The 12,534-nt window shown below is 42.2% G+C and overlaps 1 protein-coding gene across 1 annotated transcript in view; it reads right to left on the bottom strand.

Moving 5' to 3' along the window:
- TMEM123 (transmembrane protein 123) overlaps positions 1 to 12,216 on the bottom strand; it is a 71,042-nt gene extending 58,826 nt beyond the window's left edge. Inside the window, exons 1-2 of the mRNA XM_072615676.1 lie at positions 12,091 to 12,216; positions 11,348 to 11,951 (exon numbers count right to left, since the gene is read on the bottom strand). Coding sequence (XP_072471777.1) covers positions 11,348 to 11,951; positions 12,091 to 12,216 — 730 coding nt within the window. The remainder of the gene's footprint in view (positions 1 to 11,347; positions 11,952 to 12,090) is intronic.
- Between the last annotated feature and the right edge of the window lie 318 nt (positions 12,217 to 12,534).

Below are 12,534 nucleotides of genomic sequence, written 5' to 3'. Positions count from 1 at the left end.
GACAAAAGACTAAAAATCAATGATGGGAAGACACACTTCAATAAAGAACTGAAAGACTTCTGAATTGGTCAGACTTCTAGAAAACAAAATTATTAAGCTGTTCATACCCTTTGACCCAGAGAGCTACTATTAAGCAATATCCCATGAATGTCAGCAACAGAAAGAAAAGGTCCAAATATACCAATATCTTCATTCATCTCAGGTCTTTGTACAGTGGCAAAAAACTGGAAGGAATTCATTTTAGTTACTAAGAATCTCACCCCTCTTCTTGGTATCACGGGTCATGGTTGTAGAAAATTACATAAACTGTCAGATTTGTTAGCTATATTGAGTTGTTTTCTGTAACTTTTTTTCTTGTTATAATAGAATGTTCTATGGAGGGGGTGTGTATTGGGATATGACTGGTGTAATAGGTTTTTTTTTAAATAACAAAATAGGATAGGGAGTTGATCAAAAGTGTACTGATCAGTTGAGGGCTCGCAGCTCATTTGATAAAATTACACAACACAAGGGGTAAACAAGAGAGAAAATGAAGTATTAAGATTTTTGCTACTTTGTGACTTAGGGTACATCTTATAATATATTCAACCTGTCCAATTTTGGGGGGATTATTTTGTATCCTATAAAGGATGTGACACCTCAAGAGGCTCAAACCTTTAGTGGGTTATTCAGAAAACTGTACAGCAGGTGTAAAAAAGAGGTTACACTTCATTGCTCCCTTAGGAAGAATGAAAAGGTTCTTACATTAATTTGATAAACTTATGGGGAAGCTAGCATTAGTTGGCTGAAAGAATCACATCCATACGGTCTTTTATGGAAAGCTAGCTAGATCCGCTCTCACGCTTTCTAAGGAATCATCTCTTTTAGCTGAGAGATGTTTCTGGAAGTTGAGAAATGTGACCCAACCCTGCTGAATAAGAGTCCAGCTCTTGAGAAAGAATTGCCTTTCAACTTTTTCCTTTGAACCTCTCCCAGAGTAAAGGGGATGGGGCTAGGAGGATGGAGGGGGTTCTCATTCATCCTCAACCCCCATTTCAAATGGTGTCTTGCAGTGAAACAACTCACCTACTAGGATACACCTCATCCAACAGAGAGCAGGACCTAGAGATACTATAGAGATACTATGCTTGGTAAGGAGAAGAGCCAGGGAATGCAATGGGGTGATCTGCCCAGCAGAGACCAGAAGGAAAACCATGAGGACACTATGAGAAAAGATATCAGTTCCTGTAGCTCCAGAGGTATGTGTTTACTTGGCCATACAGATGCCCCACGTGTGTGTCTCTGCTACTGTACTCTATGTAAGTGTCCGCTGTTCTTCCTGATGTCATTTTTTTTTTTTGAAATGTGTGCTACAGGTTTATGGGAAGAATGTTTTGTAGCTTCTGTTGTTACTATGACATTTACAGGAAATACCTTTGCCTTTGTATCAACTGGCTGACTATTATAAATAAACACACCGGTAGGGGCTTGTATGTTATAGTTATAGGAATACCTGGGGTAGTTATCCCCCAAGGGACCCAATCTGAGTATGAGCTGGGAGTGAGAGAAGTCACCCAGAGACAATACTACACAAATTTTTTTAAAAAAAATCTAAAAGTGGTTTCCAGGACTGTTACCAAAACAAAAATGAATTTTTTTATTTTTTATTTTATTTTTAGGACCATAAAGCTTTTCAACTACCAGAAAGGAGCTTTTCAGAGCTCACATTTCATCTACGATATTACTGTCTATTATATTAACCCAGGTTTAACACAGGTATGAAACCTAATGCAAGAAAACTCAAGAACTACAATGTCATGTCATCCATTCAAGTGCTAGGCTTATTTTTCTCAAGAGTATTAAAACTGGACCATCTTTAAGTCTGTAGCAAATGAAAAAATACCTACCAAATCCACAAGTTGGCTCTGCTATAGAAATATACACAGTACAAACCCACACTTTGCTTAACTATTTAAAAAAAGAAAAGAAAAGAAAAGCATGTTAGGGTAATTTTAATCACCCTTCCTAGGAACATTAGATTAGCTGAACAGCCCAGTCAACACCTAGAAACACTGAGATGTCAGAGCTTTCTGAAATTTCAAAAGGAAATGTAAAATAGTGAATATTTACCAAGCTCAGTTACTAAGGTGACCCTCTTCTTTTTCATTTTTTAAAAAGTAAAATCTTATTTTTAGAACTCTAAGGAAAGATACCAACAGATTTTTCTTAAACTTTTTTTTAAAGGAGTTTATTTACTTTCCAATTGAACAGAATAAACCTGAGCTAGAAGAATTCTTCTGGCACAGGGGATTGTATAAATAAAAGCACGTCATTTCCCCAAAACATGAAATTTTTGAGAAACGATACTGCAACATGAAATGCATTCACCAATGTTTTTCTTATTCTGGAAAGGAAATTTCAGAAATGAAAACCATCCAAATACCATTCAAAACTCAATAAATGAACTCTTAGCCTACCTTTCTGACCCTATCTCTTAACTACTCCCTGGCTTTAGGAACGTTTATGTTTTCCAGAGATGTCAAATGGCCCTGACTCTAGGTATCTGCTCCTGCTTAGGATATCTCCCTTCCCACCATCTCCATCTGTTGAAATCCTATTCATTCTCAAAGGCCTAGATCAAATATAACATCTTCTTTGAACCCCCTAGCCCTAAATTATCTCCTCCTAGTACTTACTAGGTTTCTATCTTCTATCAGTGATATGTGCAGGTCAGAGGGGAATGTTAGACTTGGGTTTGAATTGTCACTTACACTCCCTATTTGTGAAACCATGGGCAAATCAAAACTTCTCTGAGCCTCGGTTTCCTGATATGTAAAATGGGAGTCAAGGGATCACAGACTTAGAGCTGGAAGGGACTAGAAATAGGGAGCACTCTGACTCTAACCCTAACTCTAAGTTCACCGTACCAGTGTCTGGGATCTTCACTGTATGTCAGAAATGTGGTGTGGGAGGAGGGTGGTGTTGCTCAGGCTTATTAGTCTGTACTCCTGACTCAGATTTCATCTTCTACCAGGAAGGCTAAGCACCTCAAGGTGATCTCAAACTACAGGACAAACTGCCCAAAGTGCAAATGTCCCTACAAGAACTGTCCAGACATGGTACCAGAAGTGGGAGGGGAAATCAGAGAGAGTATCAGGGAGAAGTCATAAGGGTGGGACAGTGACACTCAGGCTGGATGGTTAAGTGTTTTTTGATAGAAAAGAGTCCTATGGTATAAAGTGATTAAAAATACCAAACAATTCATTCCTAGTTTATTCTTAATCAAGCTTGTTTCCTAGGGAGATGCCCAAGAACTCCTGTAAGACTCATGCCCCTGCCCTTACCCGGCTCACCTGTGCATAAATCCCTCACCCTCACCCTCCAGCCCCCTTATCCTTGTGGGGTTGAGGAGTGAAATCTGGGACCACTTAGATGAGAAGATAACGCCATGCCTCATGGAAATGAGAGCAAAGAGCTTTGCAAATCTGTGAAGAGATTAGATTATTGGATCTATCTATCTAAAAGAGATAGATAAGATCCATCTGTTTTGCAAATTTTAAAGAGATGATAGATCTTATCTATCTATCTATCTATCTATCTATCTATCTATCTATCTATCTATCTATCTATCTATCTACCTATGTATCTGTGTGAGTTATTACCTGATTGTAACCTATCAGTGGACAGAGACAGAGGTTTTATTCATCTAGTATCTCCCTCCTCCCCCCACCATCCTCAAGTTCTCACCTTACTATCTAGCACACAGCAACAATGAATCAACATGCACGTATTACCTACATACTGTATACCAGGCACTAGGGAGTGAATAACAAAAATCAAAAGTCCCTACCCTCAGAGAGAGAGTCTATGACATTGGTGCAACGGCACAAATAAATACAAAACATGCACAAAGTAAATACAAAAGCAGTAGGACAATGGATAGAGAGCCTGCCCTCAACCCAGCTCTTTCTGACTTCAAGTCACTCCTCTGACGCAATAGTCACTAAAGGACCCTGGAAAAGGGCCTTAAGTCCTTATGCCCCAATCATAAACTGAAGAGCATTTCCTCATGTGCACTGGAGGAGGGAAGTTCCTCTTCAGAAATGTCAGAAGAAATCAAAGGTCTAGATTTTAAAACTACAACAACAAAGCCCAAATGGGAGAAGGGCTGAGCTCTAGCAAATGGAGAGACCCAGGAAGGCCTCCTGGAGGAGGTAGCAACTGAACTGTTTTAAAAGAGACTAGACTAGGGGCAGCTAGGTGGCACAGTAGATGGAGAACTGGTCCTAGATTCAGGAGAACCTGAGTACAAATCATTACTCAAACACATATTAGCTGTATGACATGGGTGACAGAGAGAGAGAGAGAGAGAGACAGAGAGAGAGAGAGAGAGAGAGAGAGACAGAGACAGAGAGAGAGAGGGAGACAGACAGACAGACAGACAGACAGACAGAGACAGAGAGACAGAGAGAGAGAGAGAGAGAGACAGACAGACAGACAGACAGACAGACAGAGACAGAGAGGGAGGGAGAGAGAGAACTCTATATCCAAGATGTGTAAAAAGCCTAGCTAGAGCCCAGGGGCAGGAGAAAACCAATGGGGTTTATTGTACAGGAAGTGACATGTTCAGACCTATACTTTAGAATATCAATTTAGCAACTGTTTGGAGAGATTTTGAAACACACCAATTAGGTTACTGAAATCAGATGGGAATTAATAGCATTTGAACTAGAGTAGTGGCTGTATGAGTGGAAAGAAGAGAATAAATTCAAGAGATGTGGATGACTTTATGAATCTTAAAGCCTGGTATAAAGTTTGAGAGTGAGCTAACTGGTGCAGTAGATAAGAGCATCGGGTTTGGAATCAGGAAGACTTTATCTTCCTGATTTCAAATTCAGCCTCAGACACAGCCTAGCTGTGTGACCTGGGCAAGTCCCTTCACCCTGTTTGCCTCAGTTTCTTTATCTGTAAAATAAGCTGGAGAAGGAAACAGCAAAGCACTCCAGTATCTTTGCTAAGAAAACCCCCAAGAATTGGACATGGTTGAAACAATCAAACAACAACAATTGAGGGTGATTGAGGTAAACTTGGGTTATTAGAAGGATAGTGTTGCCCTCAACAGAAATAGAAAAGTTAAATAAAGAAGTGAGTTTGGGTATGTGGGGAGGTGGTAGATTATGAAGTTGGGCATGTTGAGTAGGAGGTATCTATAAGGCATCCAGTTGAAAATGTGCAATAGACAGCTGGTAATGTGGAACTAGAGTTCAGAAATGAGACTAGAGGGGGCTGGAACATAGTTCTGGGAATCATCTGTCTAGAGGTGAAATTGTAGAGAAAGAAGAGAAAGTGGGCAGGACAGACCTAGGGGAAAACCTCAAAGGTGAAGGACATAGATAATGATCCAACAAAAGAGACTGAGAAAGACTGTCAGAAGGAAGGAGAATGAAGAGAGCAATGTCATGAAAACCCAGAGAAAAGGCAGTATGTCGGAAAAGAGGGTGGTTAACAGTGTCAAAAGACATAGAGAGGTTAAAAAAAAAAAGGATGCGGACTTAGCAAAGACCATGAAATATGGCAATCAAGAGATCACAGATTGCAGAGATTTAGAACTGGGAGGAATCTTGGAGGTCACTGAATCCAATTCCCTCATTTTACAGATGAAGAAATTGAGGCACTGAGAGGTTAAGTAAAATGGAATTGGAACACTGGTCTTTCTGATCCCAAGCCCAGAGTCCTATCCATTACACCATGCTACATCATAGGCACCAAATGTTTGCCGAATGTCAGAGAAACTGTTAATTTAATCCAAAATCCTCATAGAAATGTACTTACTCCCCTTATCCTGGAACAAGTGAATCATGGCACTCACACCTCTGTGATTGCCCTTTAATGTAGGATGTAACATCCTGAGAGAAACCCATGTAACCCACTTTTCCACTGCCCCTCTATTCCATTAAAGTTTTGCAAAACAGATACTTTGACTTCAGATTCTAGGGAGAAGCTCAAGCATAAGGAAGCAGAGGTGATCTGATGGGATGGGCTTTCCATTTTTCTTTACAGTCTTTGGCAGTCTGTGCTCCTCTTCGCTCTTTTAAAATGATACCATGTAGGAAAGTTAGCTCCAAAAAATGAGTAGTTTCTGAGGAAGAGTGACTTACTCAATTGGTAATGGAACCCTTATTTAATGCAAAATTTAAACCTATGTAAATTGTGTAGGAAAAGAACTACCAATATGCTCTTCTTTACTTTGGGAAAAGTTTTAATAGAATCATCAAAAATGCGAAAATTAGGGACAAGGCCATTACACGAACTGTTCATGCTAATTTCTCACAGAGAAATTTGCTCACTGGGTGAGGATATGGTGAAGTTACAGTCTAAAGCCATAATGTTGACTGGCTATACATTTATTGCTGATCATCAATCAAAATAAATGAATTTTATATGTCAAAATGACACACCCTCAAACCTCCAATTACATCCAGCAACAGACTTGGAAATGGAAGAAAGAGGGGAAATATGTAACTTGCTAAGAAAAGATTCCATACAAATCCTCTTTAGATAATTGTCAGAACAATCCTTCTCACATTTAGCCTATATTCTTTCACTGTGGAAATTTTAAAGATTTCTATGATGTTTTTATTTTTATGGCTAATTCTGGAATGGTTTAAAGTTGACAAAGTGCTTTCCTCACAATAACCCCATGAGGTAGATAGTATATTATCATACATATTTTACAAATGAGAAAATCAAGTTAGAGAAATTAACTGATTTGTCCAGAATCATAATAGCATTGACACACAGGTAAGGTCTAGATCTTTGTTTGCTAAATTTTGTAAGCCCTTTCAGTTTAGAAGAGAAAAGGAGCATTGCCTGAAGGATATCTACCAGTATCTTGCACACAATGGCCATTTGAAGGTTATTTGCTTTATTAAATGTGTTAAATGTGACATATATCCACAAAGAGGTGTTATCTATCTGCATGTCACCCCTGGAGGCTATATACAAATTCTGATGCTGCTGTCATTCCCCCAAACATTTATGGAACTCCCCTTTTGGAACTGCCATCAGAGATATCATATGGGCCACAAGAGAACACTGGTCTTGTAATCTTACACATAATTACCTAATACAATGTTTTTGATCAGAGACACTATTATGCAGCTTATTCATCAAACCTGGAGTTGAATACTGGAATGTTTCCAAAAACTAAATCCACCCTCAAAGAAAAAAGATTTGCCCCTTGAGGTCATGGGAGAACCACAGAATTAGAGCAGATGATCTAATTCAGCACCTTTATTTTACAGGTGAAGAAACTAAGGCCCACAGACACAAAGCCTAGGGTCACTTAAATAGTTTTACAGGAGGGTCTAGATTTGAATTCAAGTTCTCTGATCTCAAATCTACTGAGACTTCAAAAGAATGTGTTACCAACTCTGTAGGTAATTCTAGAAGAATAAAAAAAATATGAATCAATAAGCATTTATTAACCACCTACTATGTTCTGGGCACTCCACTGATTATTAGAGCAGAAAGGGACCTTAGTGATCCCTTTATCCCAACCTTGTTGTTGTTTTTTGTCATTCATTCTCAAGGAGGACCATAGAGGATGGTGCCATGACTTGAAATGAACTGGATTTAAGTGAGGGAGGGCTGTTCAAAGTCACCAGCCTTACTTTCTCCTCTGGAGCCATCTGAGGGTCCAGTGGCAAGACAGAGATCAGGACGTTGGAAATGGCCCCCCAACCTCATTGCTTGGATGAGGACAATGAGGTGCAGAGAAAAGGGCTCTGCCCAAAGTCATACAGTGAGTCAGTGCCAAAACTCATTTACTTAACCAAGTCTCCTGATCTTAAGTCCAGGTTTCTTTCTTTTATACAAAAAAATTAATCACTACTAATGATCACTACTCACTCATCCCACTGCTGTTAACAGAAAGAGATCATTCATTTTATGGAGGATAAATAGGAGGCCCAGAAAGAACCTACCCAATCCTACTCATCTGCCAACGACAATCTCTGGATGAAGTCAAACAACATGATGTAATCCGCTACAAATTTGTTCTACATAATCTCATTGGGCCCTCACTTCTATGCAGAATTCCAAAATTCTTTTAAAATCATGATTTACCCCTTATGAAGTTCCCTGCAATGACCATTCCAAAACCTCTCAATCCATTTCCACCATCCATTCCCAGCCGCCTCTCAGCAGAGAGGCCTCCTATTTCACCACAAAAACTGAGGCCATGCATCATGGAGTAAGGCAGGAAAGAGAAGATTGAAAGAATATTACTACTTCTACAAGTGTTGCTTTCAGATGTCAAAGGCTTCAGTGTCCCAGCAAAAGGGAAAGCATGAAACTTTTACAGTCAGTCTTATACTTGTACAGGTGGGGCATCCAGGGCCAAGTCCTACCATCTTCTAGCTGGTTATGCTGGAGAAACCAATCAAAAGCTTCAGATCAAGAAAACTGCAATTCTCGTAAACCTTCTGCTACCTTTCCAAGCTGTCCTGGTACGAAGGAAGCAAAGGACTCAAGTGTTCTACACATCCACTAGGGAAAGAGCTTGGTGAAACCTCCATGTGCCAAATTCAAGGGCAGCCTTTTAGAGGGACCATAAATGACCACTATCTCTCTTCCTGATGTGACCTAAGTCCTGGATGCCCCAAGGACTGAGTCTTCTGAGTTTCCTTTGCCTTGAATCCCTCTTATCTTGCTTGCCCTGTTTTCCCAAGTCCCAGGGACTTAACCTGAGTTAAAATGTGAAGACCTTACATGAGTTAAAATATGAAATGATAAAGTCCCCTTATCTTAAAAATTACCCTGTGTGGTATTTTTGTGAAAACTCATCTAAGTCCCCAAACTCATTATCACATTCTAGGATTGGGTCTTACATTCCTCATCTGGAGAATGACAGGATTAGAACAGATGATTTCTAAGATTCCTTTCACCTGTAAAGTATTTATGATTCCTAACCTTGGCTATAGGTCCAACTGCTCTTCAGAAAGGGAACTCCATGGACCTATTCTCTGCTCTCTAAGGTTACAGTTTAGAATAAATCCATTGATACAAATACAACTATACAAAAACAGCAAAATAAAAGCATGAAAGGAAGGGAGGGAGGAAAGGAGAGAAGAATAAAGGAAGGAGAAATGAAGGAAGAAAACAGTAGCACCTGAATCTGGAAGGAAAGGAAGCATTTTTGCAGTCACAGCTATGAAAGAAGGTCATGTCAGACACTGGAGGGGGTGTAGAATAGACAAATGTAAAGAAACAGGAGTAAGTTAGATAAGATCAGGACCCATAACTCAGATGAGCTGAAATGTACAGTGTGTAAAGGATAATAATGTGAAATAAGTTTGGAAAAGTAGACCTGGGAGCACCTTGATGCCAGGGCTAGCTTCTGCTTATCTATTAGAACAAATTTGTTTAAAATCTTAGAAGAAGACACCCCAAATAACTACTTTGAAGGAGGCAGCACTTCTCTGGATGTGTGGGTTCTGTTGTATTTGTCAAGTCAGCCAAACCTTTTAGCCTTCTAGCATGAGTCCACAGACATACATAAAACTGCTAAAGAATTTTAAAAAAATTTAAAAAGGAGCTGAGAGATGACTATTCTGTATGATATCACTTTACAATTCTTACATGGACTTTATATATTCAGGAGTGACTGGAGCTCTCAATGAGACTACTGTGGCAGTGCCACTGGAACTATAGCATCTTACTTTGGAATTAGCCCTAACCGTAAGTTAATGTTGATTAGCGGTGGAACATGGACTGCCAGTCTTCAGAAAGAACAAATATATGCTATGAGGCCAAACAAATGGAGAGCACAACCCTTTATTTCGATGAGTAAGAACAGGACTGCAGAAATGGCACAAAAGTTTACTTGTACACCAAAACGACAGAGATCTTGAGTATTCAGAAGTCTTGATTCTAGGCAAAGGAACACAACAGATGTAGCAATTTTATGATTAAGTGCTTGATGAATTAAAGAAAAGTATGAAGGGCTCTACCTGGGATGATAATAAACCCCATCCCTACTTTAAAACAATCCAGGTCTACCAACTCACAGTTAACTGCCAAATTCAGACAAAACGTCCGTTTTGTCTGATTCACTGAGAGAATTTGAGCAGAGGCAGGTGTTTTGCCTAAACGTCTTGGCAATTTTGCAAACTCTCTCCACTTAACTTTGGCTGGGTACAACTAACATGAAATGTAAACAAAAAAAATGTTTTTTAAAAGAATGCCTGGGAGAACTAACATTTTTATTTTAAAGTGATTTTTGTTAGTTTGCTGATCAGTTGCTACTGCATTTGGGTTAGATGACTCATTCCCCAGTAACCCAAAGTCCTATAGTGATTGGCAAAGAGCAGAGAGAATCTGCACGCAGTATTGGATTGCAGTAACCCCCAAACACTAAACAGGAAACCGATAAAAATCTTCAGAGAACTACAGTACAAACACCACCACAAAGAGTGGAAAATATAAAAAATGAATTGAGCTTCAATTGGTGCCGGACCCAGGGATATTTTTCATTATCTCACGGTCATAGGAGGAAAAGAATTCAGAAGAGCAAATGCTCCCTAAGACAAGATGTCTGTGTTGCACATAGGAGCAGGAAGCAACTTACTTTACTTAACCACGCTGATGAAAAGGTGTCTGCCTGGCATATTTTTGAACAGGAGAACAGCAGTTTCCCAGAGACCCCTAAAATCTCACTTTTAAGCTGGATTATTTTTCTTAACACTTAGCCTTACGATTCCTTAAAACTGTAAATGGCTTGGCTCATTATTACTTACTGAGAAAAATAAGAAGTGTGGAGATGGAGAGCCCAATCCCTCCTCGCACATCATAAAACTGGGCAAGCACCACGCTTAGCTTTTCCAACCTACCTCATCTCGTTTCCAAATGTGCGCCTCAGACAGATCCTTCAGCAAACACTAACCAGGATCAAATGCCACAAAGCTTTCTCTTCCTGCTCATCTGCAGCCATAACTTTGATCACTTACATCTGTTCCCCAAACCTCGAATTTCATCGGCGAAAACCCCCCCCACCCATGCATGATCGGACAGGAGAAGTCATGCAGTCGCGTTCGGTACAATTCATCAGCAGCTGGCTACCAGGGCAGGTCCGACTGGTTCTTTCGGAACCCCAATTTCCATCCTCTCCTCCAACGCTCCCCCTGTTCCCAGTTTTGCTCTCGGAGTTCGGGCATGGGGAACCTCAGCACCCAGGAACACTGCCAGACGCCGAACTTGCTGGAACAACTGAGGCCCCAACTTTAGGCTAGGGAGATGCACCCCTCCCCAGGGCTGCAGCTGTCCGGGGGTCCCCAGAGCGCCCCGTTTTAAGGGCTGCTCTACTTACCCTGCGGTGAGCTGGCCGCCGCTTCCAAGAGGAACAGCACCTGCAGCGCAGCCACCAGCAAGGGAGCCGAAGTCGCTACGGCGGAGAGTCTCATTGTTCCGAGGGAGACAGGCCGGCCGGCCGGTGGGACGGAGCGGCGCGGGATCTGCGCGGCGGCTGCGGCCAACGCCAGTGCTCGCTCCCCGGGCGTTGAGCGGAGCTCGCAACGTGGACCTCTCCGTCCTTCTGCGCGCTGGCTAGCTCCGCGCTGGCGGCCGGGCTCGCTCCCTCGCTCGATCCGCGCTCCCTCCGGATGACCAAATAGGGTCCGGGAGCCCCCGAGCTGGGAAGGGGGCGGGCAACGAGAGCAGTGGAAGAACCTGCCGAGGGCGGGCGGGGCGGGCAGAGCCGGGCAGGGCGAGATGGGCGCGGGGCGGGGCGGAGCGCAGCGCTGCGGGGGCCAGCGCGCAGTGCTGGGCGTGGTGAAGGCTGGCTCCTCCGCTTCCCGGCCAGGCAGGCTTCGAGCTAGCGAACGCGGAGCGAGGGGCCCTGCGCCGGCGGGGCTGGCTGGCTTGCGTGCGTGCCTGTGAACGGTTTCCTTTCCTTTCGGAAACGGCAATTTTCTCTAGTTTAGATAAAATCGACCTCGATTTCTTGCTCGGGGCCCAGAGTCGGCCGACGGGGAGCGCTCGGGGGAAGAGGAAGTGTTTGAAAAGTGGTTTTCAGCAGGGCTGACTTTGGGGTGGGTTTGGGTTGGGTGTCACAGAAAGTGAGAGGACGAAAGTTGCTGGAGTGCGCGGGATAAGGAGATAACAGGACTGGGTGCAGTTGCGCACCCCAGCCTGGGAGGGGCGGTGTGGGTGGCTCCAGGTGACATGTCCAGGTGACATACTGCGCTCCATTTGTTACAGCAAAAACTTCAACTCTTGGTGTAAAGACATTCATTTTTCTAGGTTTGCATGGTGACCCTTGAAGTTAAAGTCCCCAAAGGTGTTGGGGAATGCCCTCAACTTTCTCTAACCCTTTAGGGTTCCCTGACCTCCAGGAAAAGCAGACTTCTTCCTTTATCTTTGGATAACGAACAAGCGGTGTATTGCATACCGTACTAGCCAATGTGGAATACTGGGGTGGTCTAATTTAGGGGTAGGGTAATACAGAGCAAAACAAAGGAGGCTGGATGTTCTAGGGGACAGTAGAGAACCGGCCCA

Source organism: Notamacropus eugenii, chromosome 5, assembly GCF_028372415.1.
Source record: "Notamacropus eugenii isolate mMacEug1 chromosome 5, mMacEug1.pri_v2, whole genome shotgun sequence".
In the NCBI taxonomy this organism is placed as follows: Eukaryota; Metazoa; Chordata; class Mammalia; order Diprotodontia; family Macropodidae; genus Notamacropus; species Notamacropus eugenii.
Note: the sequence above shows the minus strand (reverse complement) of the source record. Positions and strands in the feature narration are given on the sequence as shown.